Consider the following 26,094-nt stretch of genomic DNA (forward strand, 5'->3'; position numbering starts at 1 on the left):
CCAGGATACAGCCCTGGGGTGAATGTATGACATTGTTCTACATTCTGTCCATCAACTGTGTTTTTTGCAGGATACAGCCCTGGCGTACCCCTTCAGTCGATGGGATTGATTTTGTCTTCTCTCCCCCTGGACCGAATCTAATTGTCACAGTAGTTGCAGCATGCAATCTGCGAAGCAGGGTAATCAGGGGTTCTTCAAACCCCATTTTCTCCATCATCCGCCATAGTTTGTCCCTACATACAGTGTCAAAGGCACTGGACAAGTCCATGAAGGCCAGGTGAATCGAAACACCCTTGGCCGTCATATACTTGCCCATAATTAAGGCCAAATTTAGGCACTGCTCTGTAGTCCCCTTACCTCTCCTGAACCCGTACTGTGAATCCACTATAATGCCCGATGATTCAGCCCATGTTTCCAGGCGCGCTTATATTACCCTTCCCATCAATTTACAGGACGCATCTATTAGCGAGATTGGCCTATAACAACACGGGTCATTTTTGTTGCCTTTCTTAAAAATTGGTACGACTACCGCCTCCTTCCATGAAGTTGGGATACGCCCTACCACAATCGCTCTAAAAACATTGAGTAACAGTGGAGCCCACACCTCGAAATTGTATTTAAAGAGGTCTAGTGGAACTGCATCTGGGCCTGGGGCCTTTAAAGAGATACCTTTCCCTATAGTGTCCTCGACTTCTGAAAGAGTGAGAGAAAGGCTAAGTGTTGATGCAGAGTCGAGATTAAAATCACCATGCCCATCGCTATTAACTAATTGAGAAACACCTTTTGGATTAAAAAAATTTGCGTAATGGGCCTCCCATGTCCCCCCCGTTATATAGGTGACCATATTGCCTTTGTCCTCATTGTTTAGGAAGGGACTATTTATTACCTCCCAGAATAACCTACTGTCTCTAAGATCCGAGGCTTTTTCCAGGTCATCCCATGCCTTCTTTTTAAGTCTAATTTCCATTTAGAAATAGTGTCCTTGTATGCTTTCCTTGCACTTTTGACCAACTCCTTATCCCTCGGTGCTTGGTGCAATGCCTTTGTTAATGACGTTTGTGCTGCAGAACACGCAGCATCAAACCATTTATACTCCCTTTGTTTTCTATCACCCACCCTTTTAAGTAGGTGCCCTGCCACATTTCCACAAAGCATCTCAAAATTCTTAATTACTGTTTCGGGCTCTGCGGTAGGCGTTAAGCAGATATCTATCTTTGAGGTATTTGCTTTAAAGATCTCTTCCTCCAACTTTTTTCCATCCACCCTGTCCCACTTCAAAGTTACGCCTTGATTCTCGCTGTATTTCATTGGCTGTTCACGAGTCTGATTCCTCTCAATCATGGGACACAAATTCAAAACTAAAGGGTTATGGTCACTTGCGGGGTTCACTTCTATCTGAAAATGTTTGAAAAAAATTATATATCTACTAGAGACCATAGCAAAGTCAATTACACTCATTTCACCCCTTGTACCTAAGAAAGTTGGTACTGGGAGCGATTTGAAAAAAGATGCCATATCCAAAATACAAAGATCATGTATTACGATGATGTTATTCAAAGCATCACCTTGCGGTGAATGCTTAAAATGCGCCAATGGTTGGTCATTATTGTCTACAAGGCCACATACCCCAGACCCACTAAAGTTACATAAGGTACAATTGAAATCTCCTACCCACATAATAAACATCGAAGAGGAACTATTAGTTGCTTTAGCTATTTCCTCCTGTAGTTTGTCGATAACAGATGTGGCATGCGGTTGAAAGACATTGTAATACCAATTCATCAAAATCAAAGGGACTGGAAGTAAGTTCACAACTAAAAGCAGCTGATACCAGGGGGAATCCACTAACATCAATATTTTTACGGTATTATACTTTACAGAGATAGCGGTCATTAATCCACCCTTTGCCCTTCCCGCCGCTGAGGATTCAGCATTGGCCTTAAAAGATTGAAACCCATCCAAGCTCTGATCATTTCTGCACCAGGTTTCCTGAAAACAGATAATGTTAAAGCTTTCTACATATTTTAACCATACCTCATCCTGTAACCTACGAGAAAGGCCTGCTATATTCCATGAGATCAAACGAAATGCACACCCGTCCAATTGGTTGCTTGATGACTCTCGCTGTGTGCTTTCTTTACATTGTGTAGTGCAGACATCCAATTCAATATTTTTGCCCCCACCTTGGCCTGCAGCATAATGATCCATCAATGGTGTATCACATGAATTCATAGTTCTATCAGCCACTATTCCAGTCCCTGCTGGTTCTTCGTCTGACCATTCCCTTACCAAAATGGCAACCCCGCCTATTTCATCCATCTCTATGTCCCAGGTGGAGGCTTTCGGTTGTCAATCTACCCCATCCAGCCCCATCAGTAGTTCAAACCTATTTCTGAGTGGCAAATATTGCGCCGCCCAATCTAGTTGATTTTCACAGAAGAGTCCCCCCCTACGTTGATTAAAAGTTGGACGAGGTGCTTCACAATTCACATATGGGTAAAAATAATCTAAACCCAATGATTGGATATCACCCAGTCTGCCATACCTTGGTTCTCGCCGGATGTGATCAATTACCCAAGGATCTCTGAAGTTGATAATAATACAATCACCTTCAAGATCCTTGGAACTGGGGCCCACCCAGGCCACCCGTCTGACATTTAAAATCTCTGTATTAACAGATGGGGGAAGTCTCCTATTTTTATTAAGCCAAAAAATTACTTTATTCCTTAAATCTCTATGCGATTCAGATGATTCAGGCCTAATAGCTGGTAACCCTGTCAAAATAATTGTAAATAAAACAGATTCCGGGGGGAGGTTTACGAATGGGACCCTCTTTACAGGCTCTTCTTTTTTCTAAAGGTACACACACCTTTGCCTGTCCTTCCACTGGTTTTAACAGAGGTGCCAATTTGGGAGCAACCACCCTACCTGCCCCAGTACCTCGAGCGCTTATAGCCACTATCTTATTTTTCTCAGGGCCTATTTGAGAATTCTGGTTAACCAAAGTTGAAGGGTCCAATTGCATAGTTCCCGTGGACTTTAAAGGTGCTGGTGCCTTATTAATAGGGGCTTTAGTACTTTTACTCTTTGCAGCCTTTACAAACACCTCAAGCGTAGAGGTGTTTGCTATAACCAGATTTTCTATTAGATCAAGCTTTACATTACTTTGCTTCGTTCTTTCCACTAAGGGCAGTAACAATGACTTCATTAGTATTTCCATTTTGGCAAAAAGTTCCTCGTTTATATTATTTTGAATGGGAGGTTGGGCAGTATCAAGAGATGTACCACTCAATCTGGGAGACTGGGATACATCTGCTAGGGGATCACTCATATTTTGCGTGTTTGATGATTTTGCACAGCCTCCCTTACTATGCCCACCCCCTCTTTTCCTTTTGCCTATTTTTAATGTAGCAACTGGATTTTCCCCCGCCCCCAACACCTTACTTTTTCCATTCGCGATAGGTCTTACTTTTGGCGATAAATCAGAGACTCTGCGGCTAGAGCCACTTGTTACAATACTAGGTGACATTAAACTTAAAACAGAGCAAGCCAATGAGTCATCAGGTCCCGCCAACAGGGAGCAGGGGGAGATCGGGTCAGCGACAACCAAAGGATCATTTCCTCTACGGTGTTCCGGGGTTGTCGATGACCCTATCATGCCCAAAGAAAGACACTTCCCTGTTAAGAGATCTATAGACCGGCGTTTTTCTGTGAAGGCTATTTCCTTTTCTAAAATCACAGTCGCCTGTTTAATAAAATTGTCCAAAGTCCCGGTGGCTGATCCACCGTTAGTGTTGAGGGTCACCTTTCTGCCTCTACCTCAGCGCAAAAAATCTTAATAGAATAGTTACCGTCACTTACACTAACAGGGAAAGTACAACACAATGAATCTCAAACAGTATGGTCACGTGTTAGACAAATTAACAGTACCAGATATTGAAAGAGGGGTGGCCCAGCCCGGCCTCAATCGTCCTCGGACGGCCTGAGACAGCCCGTCCTTTGCCCGGGCTTAGCCCGGCTAGTCCCACACGCGTCCCACTTAACGTGGAAGTGGCTATAGATTATATACAGGGAGGAAGGGGCGGGAAGAGGCCCCATCTGCAGCGGTGATGGGCGCGCTGTGCAGGCTGGTCCTCGCAGTCCCACCCGAGTTGATCCTCAGCTGGCCCTAATCGGCACAGGCAGTCCCAGCCACGGAGTCCACGAAGCCCAGGAGAATAACACTTCAGGCGGTGAGCACGGGGATGTTAAAAATGTTCCGGTTCTCATAAAAGATTAGGCACAGTGATTTTTGAGCAAGTCAAGGTCCCCTCACATGTACGGCTACGAGCGGCACCCGACCAATCGAACCCAGCAGGTGTGGACGCCCCCTTATGTTTCTTCGGCCAAACTGCTCTCGACAGGGGTACCTCAGGGGTCTACATTAAGCCCTCTTCTGTTTAACATTACCTGACCCCCCTGGTATTTCTGGCCGAGAAACTGGGGGCAAAAATAATAGCCTATGTCGACGATACGCAGCTGCTGTTTACTTGGCCGGGCGGCGATCTTGATACTTCGGCTGTCCAGCATTGCCTCTCCTCAGTTTTCTCCTGGCTTGCTTCGGCCCAATTAAAATGTAATGAAAACAAGTCTGAAATCCTCCTCTATGGGCAGTTCCCCCCCAATTTTAGAGAGTCCTTATGGCCACTGGATGTTCCTTTTTCCAAATGCGACTGGCAAACTAGCCAAGAACCTGGGAGTCAGGTTCAGAGAAGATCTTAAATTTGCGTAGCGTATTAAAAAACTCACATGCGGCTGCTTTGGCACTCTTAAGTCTCTCCGTAGGTTTTTTCCCCTGCTACCTAGAGCTACTAAAGAGTTGGTGGCAAGGGACCTTATACTTTCTCGCCTTGACTACTCTAATGCCCTTTACTCTGGTATTCCCGCCTACCTTATCAACCGCCTTCAGGTTATACAAAATGCAACGGCCAGACTCCTTTTTAATATCTCTAGGCAGTCTAGTGTTTGGATGCATTTGCGCAATTTACATTGGCTTCCTGTCAAACAAAGGGTTGTGTTTAAATCTCTCACCCTTGCGCACCGAGCGATTCACGATCAAGGACCTGCGTACCCGAGGACACGTTTTGCGTGGTATGCGACGGGACACCCTCTACGTTCTACTTCTCAACATCTGCTGGCGGTTCCCCGCTTTAACCGTGCTCGCCTTGGTGGCCAGTCTATCGCGGTGAAGGCTGCTATGGCCTGCAACACTTTTCCACTTTCACTTTTTAAAAAGGTACTCAAAACTCATTTGTTTAAAGTACCATTTTAATTTTTTGAGATTTTTTTTCTGCCCTCTTTGCATCACTACGCGCCAGGATACTCTCGAGTAATTGAGCGCACTACAAAACCTACAAAACAACATATAGCTTATTGCCCAGTGTACTCGTCCCTCGGGCAATTGAGCGCCTGTCTTTATATGTCCTATTTGGTAGAGGTCTGTGCGCTTCCCTGACTAACCTCCGTTGCTCTGTTTAGCGCATTGTATCTCTCTCACGTCGCACACCTCAGGCCTCCCTATGGCCGCCTTGTTTGTACAAGCACTGTGGGACCCAGCAGGAAAATTTGCACCAGGCGCCTCGACACGGGGGGCAGTCTATGAACAATCCCTTCCGTCACACCCTAGATCGGGTTCTGCGACTTCGACAATTAATTATACTGGAAGTGTTTCAGATGGCACTTCGCGTAATGGCGTTGCGTTTCTATCATACAGGAATCACCTGTCAACGCGCGTCGTGCTCAGCCGTGCAGAAGATTCCTTCACGGGGCTCACCAGCACTTGCTTCCTCCCCCGCAGCTAGGATCTCAAGCGTGAGTTTTTTCTCCTGCCTTACTTGTACTGTGTGGAGCAAGCCAGCGGCAGTCAGCGATGGATGGCCGGGTGCGGGGGGCAGTCAGTGTTCGATTCCTGTCGCCGCTCTCTTAGTCAGGCCCTCCCCCCTCGTGGGGACCACGGTCCTCACGCAGGTCACCCTGCCGCACGGCAGCTCCAGGATCGCCAGTCGTCTCTCCCGGGTGGCACTACACCTCGCAGTACTTGTTGCCAGATATCTCCAACGGCCCAAAATTTGCGCCGCTGCATGCTCAAGTTCTAAGGTAGTATAACTTTAGGGGATTTCAGGTTCTTTGTCATAGTAGGAGCAGGATTAATGTCGGATTAGTAAGCCGGTCTGTGGGAGCCTCACGGAGTGGCGGCCATTCCACTTGTGCGCCACCTAGCGCCCCTCTTTTGCTACATATTCTTTTGTGGAATTTATTTAATCAAAAACAGATTATTTGACCACATCTAACTCTAACCTTACTTTAATCTTTTGATTTTCAGTGTATCTGTCAGTCAGTCATCAGTCTGTTTGTCTGTCTCTCTGTCTATCCATCCATCTATAGATACATACACACACACAAACACACATACATAATTATTTGAGTTGACTGATAATGAGCTAAATGTTTGAGGAAGAAAATAAGAGTGATTTACAGGTGAGTAGCACCATTTGAGGTTCAAGTTAGATGCCTGTGGCTACAATGTATCAGGAACTGAGTTCCCTGTAGTGAGACTAACATAGAAGAGAACATTATTTTCTTTGTCTACAATGACATCTGAGTTGTATTACAAGTCTGTTTAGGGGCAGGGATCTTCTGAGAGGAAAGTCAAACCATATTTTTTTGTCATTTGGTAAGACAGTAGCTTGCGGTTTTGGGAGGGATTCAGCCATGTGATCGGAAGAAAAAGGGGTGAGATTCTATATTGTGGCAGTTAGAGGATGTTTCTGACCCCAGGAACTGTGTTTGTAGATTAGGGGTACTTCTGGTTTAAAAAGGGCCAATGTGGTAGTGATTGAGTACAGTGCTATTCTGGTCCAGGCATTTTGTTATCTCTACACCTCAGCTTTGAGAGGTCACTGTTTCATTGGAATTTGTACAAGGCCCTAGTTTGTTGTACTTTTCACTTCCTCATGCTGCATCTTGTAAGGCTTACCCTTCCACTGATTGATTTAACCCACCTATAGCCAGCGCAGTGGACAACCGTGGGAATAAAGGGTGGGCCTATTCTAATCTATACTGGACCATTCTCTGCATTTCGCTCCTGCTAGTTCCACTGAAGAACAGACTACAACACATTTATGGTCCAGGCCTCTTTCGCCCAGAATATATTCCCAGTGAATTCCCAGATACAATAATCTAGCCCAGTAAAATAGGTGAGTAATTCTTAGTGAAAAAGATAAATCAGTTGGCATTAATGGAAAATTGTTTTTTGAAACCTTACCTTGTGTACCAACAAGGACCATGGGCACCTCTGATGTATTCCTGTAGCTGGACAGACGCAGGTAGTAATTGTAGACTGTTTGAAAGCTGATTTCGTCTTCCAAACTAAACACAAAAACAACAGCATCCACCCAGGCAGCAAACTGAAACAAAAAACAACAGGGCACTGTAATACCACAAGTTGAGAAGCCTTTCCTAAAAAGTTGTGAGAACCAAGGAAGAAGTCGTTTACTTTCAACATTAAAGAGCAGTACTTTCTGTGTAGATTTCTTAACAGTTATATTTTAGGCCAACATTTGGAGAAATACCATATTTACCATATCATAAACAATGTAGACAGGCACTTTTATGCACGTAACATATATTACTTTACTAAAACATTACTCTCTGCACTTCCAAACACCCAATTTGCAGTGAGAAGTCACATTGAGTGTCAGAAACTTAGATAAATCCTGCAAGAAAGCAATTACGAGGACCAGAATAAAGACAAACACAATCTTCATCTATTCATATATCTTCATAGGCTTATGGCTTTTTTTTATTTACAAAAAGAATCATTACTGCTATGTACAATGAATCAATCAATACATTCTTTATTCGCTCCATTAAATACAGATCATAAAAGCACAGTTAAAAAGAGATACAGTAACTGTAGTGACATCTTCATAAAGGGGATGAACTCCTTGAAATGGTATTCAGGTATTTATTCGAGATGAACTTCAGGAGAAGCAAAGTGCATGCAGTAACACAAACAGGAACAGCATAAATGAGATCATAGCATTCTTATTCAGTACAGAGCAATGCAGTAGATTCTATTACACATAATAATTCTAACAGCTCTTAAAGTAACATGCAATCACCACACATCCCCCTTCCTTAAAACACAAAAGAAGGAAGAATAAATAATAATCACTGAAGAACAAAATCATCAAATTTGCCAGGAGTTCGAATAGGTCTACCAAAACTGCTAGACTTAACAACACCAGCATTGAGTGAGTCCTGTGCAGACGGAAGGTCGGAAACAACATCTGCAGGATTCTCAAGATGAGGACAAGGACCACCCCTAGTATTTGCATCAGGACAGAGAGGTGCGAGAGAACGATTGAGACACTCAGGAACAGAAGAACTAGTTCCAGGCACAACCGCATCATCAAAAGAATCAACAACATCCCGCACATCCCCCTCCTTTAGATTTGAAAAGACATTCAACCACCAATAATCCCTACATACATGCTCACAGCTTTTTGCAGTAACACCCTGCTTGGCTAAAGCTATGCGACTCATGTGATGAATGCTTCCATCCTCCAACTGAACGGTGTTCCTCATAACCCTAGTGATACGCATAGGATCTGAGAACCTGGATTCCAATTTACCAGATCTTCTTCCAGACTTTACTCTGGCCCACTGTCCAACTTTTACAGACACTTCTCTAGTACCATGTTTGCTATCAAAAAGCTCCTTATTCTTATCCTGTGAGGTAGTAATGGAGTGTTTAACACGATCAGTATCCCAAAGATACCTTTGGCTCCTGCCCATCCAACCTGGGTTGATTTTACAATGGGGAAATCTCCCACGCATCAAACCGAAAGGGCTCTCACCAACAGTGTCATGAATGGTAATCCTATATGACCAAATAAGTTTGTTCAATTCATCCTCAAAATTCTTATTAGCTCTTTTTGCCAATTGCAAAACCCCTTTTATAACTCTGTTGACTCTTTCAACGACAGAATTACCCCTAGGGTGATACAAAGCTGTAAACTTCTGTTCAATTCCAATATTGTCCAAAAATACCTTCATAGCCTCAGACTTAAATTGGACGCCATTGTCCGTTAAAATTGAGGCTGGAAAACCCTCTTTCAAAAAACATCTTTCCAGAAATCTAATTACTGCTTTAGTATCCACAACATGAACAATGTCAACTTCCAACCATCTAGAAAAAAGATCAACTAAAACTAAAATATACTTCAAAGAACCATCCTGCCAACAAACAGGTCCAAGAATGTCTAATGCAACACATTCCCAAGGTAAATTAGGACACCCTAAAGACGACAAAGGGGGATTCAAGGTCTTCTGAGTTTTGTCTGCTTGCTCACAACTGAAACATTCACGAACTTTTCTCTCTATATCGATGTCAATTCTAGGCCACCAATACAAAATTTTAATGTTTCTTTTGGTACGAGCTATACCAGGGTGTCCTTCATGGCCAATATCGATAATCTTGTTCCTGATGCCAGATGGGGGAACAATTCTTCCAGCTCTGCAGACAAAATCGCTTTCAACACTTAACTCGTCCCTGACCTCCCAAAATGGCCTTAAATTAGGATCGGCCTTAAAACTTCAATTCATTCGGGGTAAAATCCATATTACTGCTAAAATTGCATATCAAATACATAGATAATTCTTTTTTAAAGTTTAAGACATACAATAATAGAAATAGAAACCCGTATGTTTTTAGACTGATGCCCACGTGCAGTATACATAATTTTACAGTTTAGCTTCTTTTAGTTGAAAAGTGAAAGAATGCCACACCAACTATACAGCGAACTGCTTTCTCCATCTTGAACAAGCCCACAAAAATGTGACCACCGAACATCAGACAAAATGATCAGGCAAAGATTTTTAAAACTATAACGCAACACAACATTGTCTAAAATTATAGCACCTTAAAACCGGGAAAATATAGTTATTTCTTTCTTTCTTATAAAACCCACAAAACAAGACCAGCTGAAGGTCTGTTTGGAGATAGTAAATATCACATGGACACGGAGTCAGATCTGTATGTTTGAACCTTCTCTCAGGGTAACCTAGCAACCGTGGAATCAAGTTCATACCGAATCACAGTAGTGTGTATCTATGCTGAGCTCTGCCAGTGTGTGCAAGGTAGAAATAACCTCCCACAATGGGGGGCGGGATCAGGTGGTATGCGAGGAGAGCCTGTTTATTGTGATTCTATACTTCCGTTTCAAAATTTTCCTGCACCCAGTTGGATCCTTAAATAGTTTTACTAGCCCACTAGAAGTCAGGTCTGGCGCCATGTAACGCAGCCATCTAATCATACTATAGTTTTTCAATTTTAGACAGTTTTTTATTATAGTTTGCCTTTGATTAACCGTATCCCTATGCCAGATGGAAAACCACAGAAATCTCGGGGCTAAACTGATTGTGTCTGACGTATAGAGTAAAACCAATTCTTTTTGTAAAATATCAATAGAATGGGAAGACAGAAGGGACACTAAGGATTTATAAAAATTTATCTTCAAGGATTTGAAGCCGGTCTGTGACAACCATACCCCAGACGCCTGCCCCTTATGTAGATGCTGACTTTGTCTTAGCCTGGTAGAGCTTTTTTATGGGGGTTAGGGATCTGGCGCCCATTTTACGTAGAACGACAAAATAGCTGTTGTACTCCTCTCCATTCCTAGAGCCCTACCCTCCATTAGGTTTGACCATGTTTGATTTTTATCAAAGAGAATGCCCAAGTAGGAAAAAGTGTCTACCACTTCTATTTGACCAAATTCCATGTGGAAGTTCGGGACTTTATCACGTTTGCCAGCCCCTGCTATAATCACAATGGATTTCGTTTGATTAACTTTCAAATCCAATGACGCATATGATGTTATAAGGCATTGAAGGGCTATTCCCATTCTGGCGATCAACAATGCATCGTCAGCGTTGGCCTGAATTGGTAGAGAGCGAGTATTAAACACAGAGACACCCAGAGATGCGCCCAAGGGAGCTGCTTTAACACCGTTTGTATAGATGGAAAAAAGAAACGGGCGAGGACGCATCCCTGCCTAACTCGCCAGGCAATCTTAAAAAGGCGGATACCTTCCCCGTTTTTGACATAACGGATGCATGCGGTGGCATTAGAATATAATTGACAGATGAAGTTTATTATAGCTGTCTCAATCCCCATCACCCACATTATTTGCCATAGCTTGGAGTGGCTTACGCAGTCAAATGCTGCAGACAGGTCCATAAACGCCATAAACATTTTGCCACCCTTATCTCTAGTATATTTATCTATAGTTAGTGATAGATTCAGGCACTGATCTATTGTGCCCCTTCCCCTTTGGAAACCATAGTGCGCCCGCATTAGGATATTCTTCTCCTGGGCCCACCCCTCCAATCTAAATAAGATGAGTTGGCCCATGAGCCTGGCAGTTGTCTCCAATAGGCAGATTGGCCTATAATTCTTTGGGCTTCCCCTGTCCCCTTTTTTATATAGCAGGCCAATTACACTGGTGGTCCAGGAAGGTGGGGAACTGGCTATAGCTATATTATTAAAAACATTGGTTAATAGTGGGGCCCACAGACCTTGGTTTGCCTGAAAAAAGTCTATTGGTACCCTGTCCGGGCCGGGTGCCTTCCCAGCACTATAGGCCGCCAACCCTCTTTTTACTTCTAAAAGTGTGAAAAACAAGTTGCCCTGAGGTGTAAGATCTGTGTTGGTGGAAAACTGCACAGGAGAGCTACTTGAGGCAAAGATGTGTTCAAAATTTACCACCCATGCTTCTTCGCCTACATGAGTATCCATGAGTATCCAATGAAGGATCCTTGGGATTTTTTAAGCAGGGTGCATTAATTACCTTCCAAAAATCGCTACTATTGCCCGTCCTGGCTGCATGATCAAGTTCGACCCAGGCCTCCTTTCTCATTTCCCTTTCTCTTTTCCTTCTTGCTACCTTATAGACTCTGAGTAATGATCTTATTTGCTTCGCATTTCTGGGTTGGAAATTCAGGGCTTGATTGAGATTTTTTCTGGATTTTGTCCAGGGGGAACTAAACTAGCACACTGATGTTAGTCTGGTCTCTGACTTATAGCGAGTGAGGGCCATTTTTACTTTCCCTAAAAGATCTGTAAAATGTGTGACTATTAGTGCTGGGCTAGAGTCACATTCTAGACATTTAAGAATGTTATCCAGTGTATTCTTCTTCTGCCATGGTCTCAAGATGGCCGACAGGAGAGAGCCGACGGGATGAGCTCCAGGGAAGAGGGATCATAATAGTGTAAATCCCGACCCAGAGCGACCCCCCCCCCCCGGACCCCTCCTCAGACGAGCCCTGTAAGTGTCCTGCACCGGTGAGAGCGGGAAGAAACTGACTCGGGAGGCGAGACGAGGGAGCCTCCAGAACCCACACCGAGAACTACGTCTGCCTCAGGAGAGCTGACCGGCGGGCTCCGATGAATTCGGAGCGCCCCTCCCTCCCTACCCGCTACCCCTGAGAAAGGTAGGAGAGCAAGCTATAATCAATCGACGAACCGGAATAACCCCCGGAGCCCCCCCCCCTCGGCTCGGCTCACATGGTGGTGACCCACACGGTGAAGAAACTTCAACCGGAGTCCCCACAAACAGCGTGAGGACGAACAATTCAATCAAACAGGCTCCCAGCTCACTCCGGAGCATTAATTCCCCCCCCACACAAAGCCCTTGTGCAAAATTGGCTTTACCATCCGCCTCTCACCGTATGCAGGAGAAGCCCTGTTCTGACCCGAAAACTCAGCGGAAGTCAAGGAAATGCTAAGGTTGGACTCACGATCCCTTCCAACAGAGAGGCATTCCTTATAAATGAGGAGACCGCTCCGGCTAAATCGTGTTTCTCCCGAAAGTCGCCCCCGACCTCCGTCTCGCTTCAACAATCTCGGGACGCCTGCCCTCAAGATGGCCGCCATCCAACAGTACCGGCTAATTCGGCGCTCTTTAGGGTTATAAATGACTAAATTTCCTCTATCAATTCACCGACTTGCACACGATACCACCAGGATCCTTACTAGTGACATGAACATGAAAGCCTTCGGGGAGGTATAACCCCCTCTCCATTATCGTTCTAGTGCCGCCTGACCCCAAAATGGCCGCCAACTTCGACTGACTGCAATAACATAGGACGCCCTCTATCTGGATCGCCTTAGCTAAAGAAGAGGAACAGTCCATCACCCCCATGCTTACCTTCTAGAAATAATAGCTGCAGGAGAGGTTCAGACCTTCACCGCCTGCACTCACCACCTTTATTAACAAAGACCCTGGCATAAGTGAAGTACCCAGGATCACCACGCTGATCATTAGCAAAATCAGCCAACTGTATCTCGATCACCTTCGCTACAAAGCCCCTTAAGGCAGCTTGACCCTCCGGCTGACATCATAGGCCACACAACCGTACTGGCCCCTGGCCTACCATTTCATAGACAATTTACAGCCCTTTCACCACCGAGAGAACTCAGCACCGTGCCTTGATTTTCTACCCCCTGTTTTGCAATCTGCGACCCCTCCGTACATTTAATAGTCCCTCTTCCTTCCTATACCGTTCCAAGATGCCCCCAGCCACCCACTCCAACGATGACCCCTGCTTAACCACAAATTACCTAACTCCACATGGGCAAAACGCTTTCGCCATCTCCTACCCCCATAGACTTTCGAACAAAGCTAAAAAACTCCTAAAACTGAAATCTATCAGACAACTCCCAGAAACACTTATCGTAGACACGTACCACTGCTCATCTAGAAGTCAGCTAAAAATGGACTTCATCTTCTACACGGTCAGACCAGACCACTGGATCAACAGCCTTAATGCCCACCTCCTAGTCGCCAAAACCACCATCACAGCACTCAGCCGCAAACTTACCATCTCCCTGCAAAAACACCAGTCCCTGACCGACTCCATTTCCACTACCATTTTCGATAATGGCACCATCCTAAACCAGGCTAAAAATGAGAACCTCGAGTTCTTTGACTCCCTTTTCCCCACGTTAAAGATGACCTCTACCCCTACCCTGCCCCAAGCCCAGAACACTTATCTGACTACACTCCAACGCCCAAGAAGCCACAGGACCCAACTTGAGCACCCCCTCCTTGCCACCCACCCCCCTACGAATACCAACCTGCACCAACCGCCCACCACCTTGAAATTTCCCACCCCCGCCCTACTCTACACTCCCTCCACTCAGACTCAACCCATTACAATAGAGCCCCACCCCCTCTCCTCCCACAACAGCCCCAAAACCCGCCCACCGCCACCCTGCCAACAGAGTTAACCCCTCCCACCGTCCACTCCCTCCCCCCCTTTAATCATAATCCTTACTCTAAAATAGAGCTCGATCCCCACTCACAACTAGAGAGTCCTCCTACTACCGCTTCACCCCACCACACTATCAACGACACCCAGATCACCAGAGAAGAACCCCACCCGCATTCTCATCCCCAATGGCTCCCTGGCCCACTCACACAACCCCCCACATCGCAAACTTCCTCCCAATTAGACAGAACTCCTCCTCCCTCCCCTAAAGACTTCTTCTCTCAGGACTCACCCGCACAGATCCCTCTTGTTGATCCGACACCCAGTCTCCCACGCCCTCCGTTCCTTAACATTCACACCGCCCCATGCGCACTCACACCCCCAACACAGAACACCACCCTCCCTCCCCCTTCTACCCACACTAACAATTTATCGCAACGTCTTTCCCTGCTGGAAGTTCAGCTTGAAAAGCTGATTCGAGGCATGTATGATACCCTCTCTTCGCTAACCAAAATCGAAGTGCCCACCCAACAGCCCACACGCCCCCTCACCCCCTCCTCTCCCAGTCTGCCCAAATCTCCTCCTCCCATTCCGACCCTCGCCTCCACCACATCGCTCACACACGTCACTATACCAGAGGCAGACATGCGAACTGACAGACCGAGTAGAGCGAAACCCACTATCTCCCCCCGTGAAGTGACCACTCTCTCCTCTTCTTACGCCCACCTCACGACCCCTAACTTGAGCACCCCTCGGCATCCACAGAGAAGGACCCCTCCCTCCCTCACACGGATCCCCAAGCTATTCTCTTCACCCAAATCCTCTATCCCAGTTATCACAGGAATAGGCAGAGAACATCCTCCCTTGAGACTCCCCAGACCCCCGTCACACCTAACCTCCCTGACCAGAGCCCAATCCAACTTGGCGCTGCCCGTTGACCAACCTCGCATCAGATGCATGCTCATCAACAACAGATCTGCTTCAAAACACGCAACAGAATTAGCAGAAGCTATCCTCTCACATGATATTGAGGTTGCCTTCATCACAGAAACCTGGCTCAACTCCATGTCAGCCCCCATCATGGACCTGCTTGTACCACCAGGATTTTCAATCACGCGCAAAGACCGCCATAAGCAGAGAGGTGGAGGTGTAGCCATCATTCACAAGACTAACCTAGACATCACGGAAAGCGCACCCTACCTATACAGCTCCTTCGAATGCCTCTCTATCAGTATCAAATCCTGTGCAAAGAGTGCCACACTCTGCCATCTCCTCTATCACCCACCAGGCAATTCAAAGGAATTCGAAACGCAACTATCCGACCTAATCACCCAATGTGCGCTCAACAACACCAATAACATAATCCTGGGCGATCTCAACATTAGATGGAACGATACAAACAACCCACTCATACAATCCCTCAACAACCTTCTGCTAGAAAATGATCTGACACAACATTGCTCTGAAGAAACACACTATAGAGGAGCGACACTCGACGCAATCATTGCGGACAACCACACAATCACCATCGACTACATCCTTCCAGTAGACTGGCCAGACCACCACATAATTCTTTCCCGCATCAACCAACCAGCGCCAACTCGACTCATAACACAAGCTCCCCCCAAATGGACAAGGAATATTGCCCAAGTCCCTCAGGCCATCCTAGAAGACAAACTAAACACTCTCCTCCTAAACTCATCGGAGCACCTCTCAACCACTGACCTCACCTCTCTCTACCACTCCAACTTGACGATCACCCTTGACCGCCTGGCCCCCTTGAAATTAAAAAAACCCAGAAACATTCCATCGACATCGTGGTTCACCACGGACATCAATGACGAAAGAAGACTTCTCAGATCCCTTGAAAGAATATGGAGGTCCAATCCATCCTCCCTTCACCGTGAACAACTCAAGACGGCACGCAGAACTTACAACAAACTCATCAAGGAAAAAAAATCTTCCTTCTTCTGCTCCGCTCTAGAAAACGCAAAAAAACGCCCTAAAGAGCTCTTAAACATCATCAGAAGTCAAACATCCGAACCTAGCAAATCCGTCTGTGTCCTCCAAAAAACAATGCGACAACTTCGCCAACTTTTTTAACGAAAAAATCATCAAGATCGACCTTTCTCTCAGCACTGCCCCTTCTTTTCCCAAGGAGAACATCACCCCAGTATTGACGGACACCACCTTATCGATCCCACCCACTCAATGGTCCGTCTTCACGCCGATTCAGGAAAAAGAGATCACCAACCTGATCTCCAACGCCAAACCGTCATCCCACTCCCTGGACCAGCTTCCTATAAACTTGACCAAAGCCCTGAAACACACCCTAGCTCCAATCTGATGCAAAATCATTACCAGCTCGCTGAGCTCAGGAACTATCCCAGACTGCCTCAAGGTCGGCCAAGTCACGCCGCTACTAAAAAAACCAGGGTTAGAAACAGAAGACATGAACAACTTTAGACCCGTGTCAAATCTCCCTCTGTTATCCAAAACACTAGAAAAATGTGTGCTCCCACAGCTAACCCAACACTTAGAGAACATCAAGCTCCTTGACCCACACCAATCGGGTTTCAGGAAAGGATGCAGTACTGAAACTGCCATCCTAAACATCATAGACGATCTTCACAAATCACTCGACTCTGACCAATGCTGCCTTCTCATTCTCCTTGACCTTTCGGCCGCCTTTGATACTGTTGATCACAAGCTGCTCCTAAAAGCCCTTCAAGATAGAGCAGGCCTGGAATTGACGGTATTGAATTGGTTCTCCTCCTTTATACACAATCGCTACCAAAGAGTAAAAATCAAAAACTTTGAATCCGACCCCCTACCCGTCAGTAGAGGTGTCCCTCAAGGGTCAGTACTCTCCCCCCAACTCTTCAATATCTACATGGAACCGCTTACCACAATACTCAGGAATTCCAACATCCCCTTCCACCTCTACGCTGATGACACACAACTCTATCTGGAAACCACCTGTATGGATTACATTCTCAAACTCAACGACACGCTCAAAGACGTTCAACAATGGCTCTCACAAAATCACTTAAAGCTCAATCAAGAAAAAACTGAAGTTCTTCTCATCTCCAACAGAGACGAAAACCCACAAATTGAAGAATGGCTCAAAGCCATCGATGCCATCAATGGCACCCTCAAGCCAAAAGACTCGGTCAAATCCCTAGGAATCACCTTAGACCCCAAACTAAACATGAAAAAACACATTGCTAACTCCGCCAAAAGCGCTTTCCTCAATCTGAAACTTCTCTACAAAATAAAACCGTTCCTGCCTCCCAAGGACCTCCAACAGGCCACTCAAGCTCTGGTGCTCTCCAGAATGGACTATGGAATCGCAACCCTGACCGGCTCAGCCAAATCACACCTAGGCCCCCTGAAAACCACCCTCAATGCCGCGGCTAGAATGGTCACAGGAACCAAGAAATTCGGCCACATTTCCCCCGCGCTCAAGGATCTGAAATGGCTCCCTATTGAACAAAGAGCAAACTTTCGAACAGCATGCCTTACACACAAAGCCCTCCACACAGGCAAACCAGAATACCTGGCTGCGAAACTCAAAAGGGCGGGCCAGTCCAGGACGCTCAGAAGCTCCAACACGCTTCTTCTCATCCCGTTGAAATCGCGGAAACGCAAAACTTTAAGCAAATGCTTTACAGGTAATGCTCCCAGGATATGGAACGCCATCCCTCCCCACATCAGAATGACATCCCACTTCCCAAAATTCAAGACTTTACTCAAAGCCCTCTTCCTGGAGGACACCTGATCTGTAAGGGGATGCTCATAGTTCCCCTAACCCTTGTAGTCATTATGATCTGTATGTTCTTGTTTTTTGTTATCCTATTGAACTGTACAGCTATCATTCTTTCATCGCCGTTAAGGCACATTGTTTTACCTGATGTGAAGCGCTCTGATACCCTCGGGTCCAGCTAGCGCTATACAAAACGTATAATAAATAAATAAATAAATATTCTGTATAATTGTGGGGACTAATTTAAGCTAGTCAATTTGAGCCCACTTTAATTGGAAGCCATTTCTTATTGAGTGAATTGGGGTTTCTATTTCCTGATACTTCATTGCTCTCCTAATGGCCAAACGCATCTGTATAGTTAAAATGACGTGGTCGCTAAAACTTGTGAATAAGTTAGCTACGTGGGTAATCTTATCATTGAAAGGCATAATGGTCATAATAACAATCAATAGTAGATTTGTATCCATTTCACCGGAAAGTTTTCCCTGGATGGCTTGTCAGTATATTCAGATTATTAGCTAACACCATGTTCCTGGTATATAGCATCCTGATTAGGCTACTTCTGTATTCGTTATGGGCAAAGTGATTAATGGAGTTTTCCAGCGGATCTTCTAAGCCATAAACACGTTCTTGATTATAATTACAAAGGAGTATATTGAAATCACCCACCCAAACAATATTGAGTGATCCCTCATTTCTAAATCTTGTAAGTTTATCTATCACCCTATTCAGCTCATCTACCACTAAGTGCATGTTTCTCCCAAATTCGTTGTTATAATAGTTTATTAAAAGCCCATCACACTTACTGGCAGCCTCTAGAAAGAGCAGGTGAAAAGGGTGCTGGGACATTCAACCTTCTTTACTGTTATCAATAGTATGTTAGGGATTAACGTTAAAAGATCCCCTTTAGCTCTTCCTGACACTGATGTAGGTGCCCCTGTCTGAAATGAATGATATAAAACACACGGAAGGTACTAAAGGTCTAAAGAGAACAAGGGGAGAGAAAAGTAAGTAGCAAATCTCTCTTTGGAACCTAATAGTGTCCCATTTTCATACCCAGACCACACAGTTGATCTAGAAAGTTAACATTGTTATACCCAAAGACATGAGAAAAATAGAGAAGATACAGAGTCAGAGAAAGAATACCCATCAGCCCACTCATAAGTGGAATCTCGTCATCTGGGTATATGTTGGCAAATGGTGTCCTGTAGGTTCTACCTCGGAAAGGATTCACGAGGCTACCTAATAGTGGACCCAGAACATTACACCAACAGATGGCAGTATATGAGCGGGAGGGGCTAGAAGTTTGCAGTGCTCAAAAAGAAGAAAAGAAAGGAAAATGATCCAAGTGATTCTAAAAATACCTACAGTGATGTCATAGAACACTTTATTGGGGCTGACCATCAAAGTGGTATGATTAAAAAACAGTATGTTGATAGCATGTAAGGAATTGCTACCCACCAGTGATGTTATTCGGTCAACATGTTTCAGCCTAGAAACGGCTTTCGTCAGGACCTCTATGGTGCTACTGCAACACTTACTTTAGTGATGTGATGTGGAATCTACACCCGCTTTCCAAAATGAAAAAAGTGTATCTTCTCCTGTATATACAATGTACAAAAAGACAAAACACAATGTCAACAGAACAGGATTATAGATATACAGTTCATATATCCTTAGTCTCTGTAGTGTAACTATAATCATTAGTAGGACACTCACCCTTATTGTAGGGAGAGAAAACCTCACCTCACCTGGCCACTGCTCAGGGTAGAAGGAGGCCACGCACTGGAAATAAACAAATCAATTCTAAAGTTAAATCCAGAGGCAATTGAAAAAAAGAGAAAGAATTGATTTAAAACATCTGCATTGGTGACACACATGCTTAAACAACATGGCCAGAATGGTTTTCCATTGCATCAGGATAATACGCCCAAAACAAAACTGACTACACTAGCATGCGCTGTCCTACATAGTAAAATGGAACAGGTAGCTAGCCAGAATATCAGCAGCGTAAGGCGCCTACTCCTGTGCTGTAAAATGGTACTCTCAAAAAGCAAGGTACCAGCATCATCTATCCAAGTGAACCGCCACCACTGACCTCTCCGTCGTTGCCTCGGGGTAGAAACTGAGCCGAGGGGGAGGCGATGATGAGAGGTTGTGCGCGGTTTTAAGTATACACCGTGGCGGACCTGAAAGGAAGCTCACACCACAATGAATGTGATTGGTTTACAACCTCCTCGTGGGGTGACCAATAACAGCCAACCTCACATTGAGCCACAACAACAAACGCGGACAAATCGGAGCCTGCCGCTCTGGCGGCTAATAGTGTTAAACAATGCCTCCGTCACTCCCAAATAAAATTGTAATGAGAAATGTTCCAAGTGACGTTTGAAGGGAGCATTCAGAGGATCTTAAGATAACAAAACACACGCATACCCAAAGTTGTTAGCGGACCTTGGTGAGAACTCATCTCTAGGGCGTTGATGGAGGCTCGCGCATTGGTTACAGCGGAGCCAATCAGCAGCGTCCATTGTCTTCAGACAGACGACCGCTTTTCAAAGGCCAAACGGGCCTATCTTGGTATGTGATAAGAACCTGAAATTGCGAGGAATTCACAGATGAAATGAAGGCAGACCCATATAGAAATGTTCCAAGTAGCGTTTGAAGGGAACATTCAAAGGATCTTAGAATTGCAAAACACACGTATACCCAAAATTGATAGCGGGACTTGGTGAGAACTCATCTCTAGGGCGTTGCTGGAGGCTCGCGCATTGGTTACAGCGGAGCCAATCAGCAGCGTCCATTTGTCTTCAGACAGACGACCGCTTGTCAAAGGCCAAACGGATGTTCCCAACCAAGATTCGTACCAAGCTCAGCCGAGCCTATCTTGGTATGTGATAAGAAACTGAAATTGCGAGGAATTCACCGATGCAGTGAAAGAAAACCCATATAGATGTAAGAGGCGGATGTAAACGGCGGATGTAAAAAACGGATGTAAAAAACACCCAAACAAAGACGTCACTGTCGGCTCCCGCATTGGTTAAGGCAGAGCCAATCAGCAGTGATTCTTGGTTTACCAGCAAATGTCCGCCTAGGGAGGAACACGGGTGTTAGTTAGACGCTCGTGTGACCTCAGACACAGCCTCTCTTGGCCTTAATCATTTACCTAAAGTCTGTCTGTATGTTTGTACATTGAAAATGATTATGGCAGAAGCGAAAATTTGACCCAACTCCTTTGTCAGGTAGAGCGGACTGGGGCCAGCAAAACACACTGTTGGCACATAAACACCTAGAAAAAGTATCACATGCTCTAAAATAACAGGACCTCTAAAGTGCCTGATTGGTATCTTAGTGATGGGCATCAAAGAGAGAGGTGGATGATTAGCCCTGCCTTGATAGTTCTAATGGACGTACATGACGCCAAATGGACTGTGAAGGCATCCCCTTGGTCTGTATTTAGGAAACACTTGTTTGAACAGTAGAGGATCTTTTGTTATCCAATCTTGATTATTTCATTCACTACAGAAATGCAGATGTCATGCATGAAAATAGATCGATTGGCATCATGAACACTACGGTGGTTTAGCCTCTTCTAGATAACATGGAATCAGATGTGTTGTGTTGTGCACATATCGATTTGCTCAATTGTACACTCACAGCTGCATCCATGGAATGTCGTCGTTCAGTCCCTCTGTATCACTACGGAGTTTGTAAACCCATCTTTGCTCTTTTCTTAGTAGAAAAAGTGAAACATCAGTGACGTGACTCGGTATGTACGGTTGTTCCAAGATCAACCACCTGAGGTCGTCAGGATTGTGTCTTTTATCAAGAAAATGAGTGGTGAGCCGTGTTGCCTGTTTTTTGCGCCTCATGGTGCTCATGTGTTCCTGAATACGCAATTTTGCTTTTCTTGTGGTCATACCTATATACCTTAGACCGCAAGGGCAGGTAATCTGGTAAATCACTCTCTCGCTATTGCAATTTGTGTGGCGTTTTAGTTGCCATGGTCGAGAAGTCCCAATGTCCACTGCAAGAGTTTTAGTGGTTAGCGGACACACTGAACAGTTTCCGCAGGGATGATGTCCTTGTACTGGTGGCAAGTTCCAAAGGGTGGGTGTTGATTCACCCATTTCTTGTCGAGGTCTTGTGTGAACAAGAGAGTCTCTCAGGTTGTTCCCTCTTTTAAATGAAAAGAGTGGAAAGGGAATGCTCTCACCCGAACTGTTCAGGATGCGCCACCTCTTTCTAATCATCTTCTGAATTTTGGAAGATGATGTATTGTACGTGGTCACACATACCAGCCTGTCCAGGGGTGGTTTTTTGACTGGAGGCTCCAACAAGGCTTCACGATGGTTATTCGCAGCGCGTTTCAAAGAAGTGCGGACTAGAGTGTTCGGATAGCGCCGCATTCTCAGCTTGGTGGAGAGATCCTTCGCTTTGAGGCGGAAATCTGTGATATTCGAACAATTCCTCCGGACCCTCAGGAACTGCCCAAAGGGGAGGTTCTCACGGAGGGAGCGGGGGTGATGACTATCGAATCTCAACAAAGAGTTTCGAGCCATGGGTTTCCGATAAAGAGAACTTGCCAGATGCCCGTCTTGTGGAAAAATGACCAGATCCAAGAAAGGGAGCTCTGTCCTACTATACTCTAGGGTGAACCTTAGGTAGGCATTCTGACCATTCAGCCACTCCTGAAAAAGCAAGAGGGATGGTACATCACCGCGCCAGACGACAAGAATGTCGTCGATGTACCTCTTCCACATCATCAATTGATGATGATGTGGGTTGATGTTACTCAGTACGTGGTGGGTCTCAAAATGGTGGACATACAAATTCGCCAAGCTCGGCGCAAATTTGCTGCCCATCGATGTCCCCGATATTTGCAAATACAGGGATTCCTCAAAGGCAAAAAAATTCTCGGTCATGGCAATCCGAGCCAATTCCATGACAAAGTGGATGGGTGTTGCCAAGTTAGAAGGAAAAGTCTCCAGTAGTTCTTGTACAGTTTGTAATGTTTCAGTTTGAGGTATACAGGTGTACAATGATTCAACATCAAAGCTTGCTAGAATGTCAGTATTGATGTCGAAGAGAACCTCAGGTAATGTACGTAGAACATATTTCGTGTCCTGGAGGTATGTCGGCATTGTCTTAACAATGGGACTCAAAAAAATATCAACAAAAGAGGACAAGGGTTCAAGCAAAGATCCAATGCCCGAGATAATCGGACGACCCGGCGGTGGTCTGGTAGGTTTATGAATCTTTGGAAGGATGTAGAAATAGGGAGTGATGGGACACTTGGTGACTAAAAAGGTTGCCTCTTTTGGAGTGATCCAGCCCTCTGTGCTGGCTTCTTCCACCAGATGTTTGATCTCATTGGTTAGTCTTATCGTGGGATTTTCAGCTAGAGGGGTGTAGAACTGTGCGTTGCCTAGTTGTCTAAGACACTCGGCTCGGTAGTCACTTGTATCTTGAATGACTATGGCACCCCCCTTGTCCGCTGGTTTAATCACTATACTCGTATCCTTCGAGAGAGTGTCAAGGGCTGATCTGTCTCTTTTAGATATGTTCTGGTATTTTCCGTCTTTGGAAAAATCGATTGATTTGAGATCTTGTAATATTGCTGCCTCAAAAGTGCCAACTTTGGACGGTACTTGCTGTAGTAAGGGCATGAAAGTGGATCTAACTTTCAGACCTGTACTTGTATCTTCAATCGGTGTATCTACTTCTTTGTTCTTGAAGAAATAGTGCAACCTGATAGTTCTGAAAAAACGTTCAATTTCCCCTCGTATTAAAAAAGGTTCCCCACTGTTGGTAGGAACAAAACCAAGGCCTCTGTTCAAGACCTCCTGCTCAGTTGGAGCGATCACCCGACTGCTTAAGTTCACTACCAAGTCTTCATTCTGAGGTAAGGTAATCATTGGCCTTGTTTGTTGTGAGTCATTGCGGGGTCCTGATTGTCTGCCCACTGCACTTGCCCTTGGTTCTGGCCTCTCCGCCTGCCTCTGTTCCAACCTCGGCCCTGTCCCAAAAAAGCCTGGTTATCGAAATACTGAGGCTGCATGGGGTAGTGAGACATGGGTGGAGGAAACTGGGGATAGCCCCACGGGGCTGGTGGCCACCATGACCCAGTTTGATACATGTTTCCACGCCCATTGTATCTGCGATTTGGTCGATTACCACGGCCTCTGCCTCTAGGCTGGCTATTGTCTCCACTATCTGAGCCAGATGAATCAGTATCTGACGATGTAGCATATGAGGAACCTAGAGTATGTTTAGGTTTGTTGGAGTCAGTGGGGGTGTAATTGTCACCGGTGTAAGGATACACCTTCTCATGTGAGAATTTCGCCAGATCTTTTTTGAATTTTTCTATCTTGGCGAAAAAGATTGGTTCCTTATACTCTTTATTGGCTTTGTTGGAGTCTTCTAGTTGTTTTTCAAATTTTTTAGTTGTTAGAGTGGTGTTGAATCATTGTACACCTGTATACCTCAAACTGAAACATTACAAACTGTACAAGAACTACTGGAGACTTTTCCTTCTAACTTGGCAACACCCATCCACTTTGTCATGGAATTGGCTCGGATTGCCATGACCGAGAATTTTTTTGCCTTTGAGGAATCCCTGTATTTGCAAATATCGGGGACATCGATGGGCAGCAAATTTGCGCCGAGCTTGGCGAATTTGTATGTCCACCATTTTGAGACCCACCACGTACTGAGTAACATCAACCCACATCATCATCAATTGATGATGTGGAAGAGGTACATCGAAGACATTCTTGTCGTCTGGCGCGGCGATGTACCATCCCTCTTGCTTTTTCAGGAGTGGCTGAATGGTCAGAATGCCTACCTAAGGTTCACCCTAGAGTATAGTAGGACAGAGCTCCCTTTCTTGGATCTGGTCATTTTTCCACAAGACGGGCATCTGGCAAGTTCTCTTTATCGGAAACCCATGGCTCGAAACTCTTTGTTGAGATTCGATAGTCATCACCCCCGCTCCCTCCGTGAGAACCTCCCCTTTGGGCAGTTCCTGAGGGTCCGGAGGAATTGTTCGAATATCACAGATTTCCGCCTCAAAGCGAAGGATCTCTCCACCAAGCTGAGAATGCGGCGCTATCCGAACACTCTAGTCCGCACTTCTTTGAAACGCGCTGCGAATAACCATCGTGAAGCCTTGTTGGAGCCTCCAGTCAAAAAACCACCCCTGGACAGGCTGGTATGTGTGACCACGTACAATACATCATCTTCCAAAATTCAGAAGATGATTAGAAAGAGGTGGCGCATCCTGAACAGTTCGGGTGAGAGCATTCCCTTTCCACTCTTTTCATTTAAAAGAGGGAACAACCTGAGAGACTCTCTTGTTCACACAAGACCTCGACAAGAAATGGGTGAATCAACACCCACCCTTTGGAACTTGCCACCAGTACAAGGACATCATCCCTGCGGAAACTGTTCAGTGTGTCCGCTAACCACTAAAACTCTTGCAGTGGACATTGGGACTTCTCGACCATGGCAACTAAAACGCCACACAAATTGCAATAGCGAGAGAGTGATTTACCAGATTACCTGCCCTTGCGGTCTAAGGTATATAGGTATGACCACAAGAAAAGCAAAATTGCGTATTCAGGAACACATGAGCACCATGAGGCGCAATAAACAGGCAACACGGCTCACCACTCATTTTCTTGATAAAAGACACAATTCTGACGACCTCAGGTGGTTGATCTTGGAACAACCGTACATACCGAGTCACGTCACTGATGTTTCACTTTTTCTACTAAGAAAAGAGCAAAGATGGGTTTACAAACTCCGTAGTGATACAGAGGGACTGAACGACGACATTCCATGGATGCAGCTGTGAGTGTACAATTGAGCAAATCGATATGTGCACAACACAACACATCTGATTCCATGTTATCTAGAAGAGGCTAAACCACCGTAGTGTTCATGATGCCAATCGATCTATTTTCATGCATGACATCTGCATTTCTGTAGTGAATGAAATAATCAAGATTGGA

At 45.2% G+C, this 26,094-nt stretch overlaps 1 protein-coding gene across 1 annotated transcript in view; it reads right to left on the reverse strand.

The window, feature by feature from the left end:
• The window catches only part of AGAP3 (ArfGAP with GTPase domain, ankyrin repeat and PH domain 3), a 2,202,224-nt gene that overhangs the window by 1,768,722 nt on the left and 407,408 nt on the right, over positions 1 to 26,094 (reverse strand). Inside the window, exon 5 of the mRNA XM_078662817.1 lies at positions 7,304 to 7,445. Within this exon, the coding sequence (XP_078518943.1) occupies positions 7,304 to 7,445 (142 nt within the window). The remainder of the gene's footprint in view (positions 1 to 7,303; positions 7,446 to 26,094) is intronic.

Source organism: Lissotriton helveticus, chromosome 10 (assembly GCF_964261635.1).
Source record: "Lissotriton helveticus chromosome 10, aLisHel1.1, whole genome shotgun sequence".
Classification (NCBI taxonomy): Eukaryota; Metazoa; Chordata; class Amphibia; order Caudata; family Salamandridae; genus Lissotriton; species Lissotriton helveticus.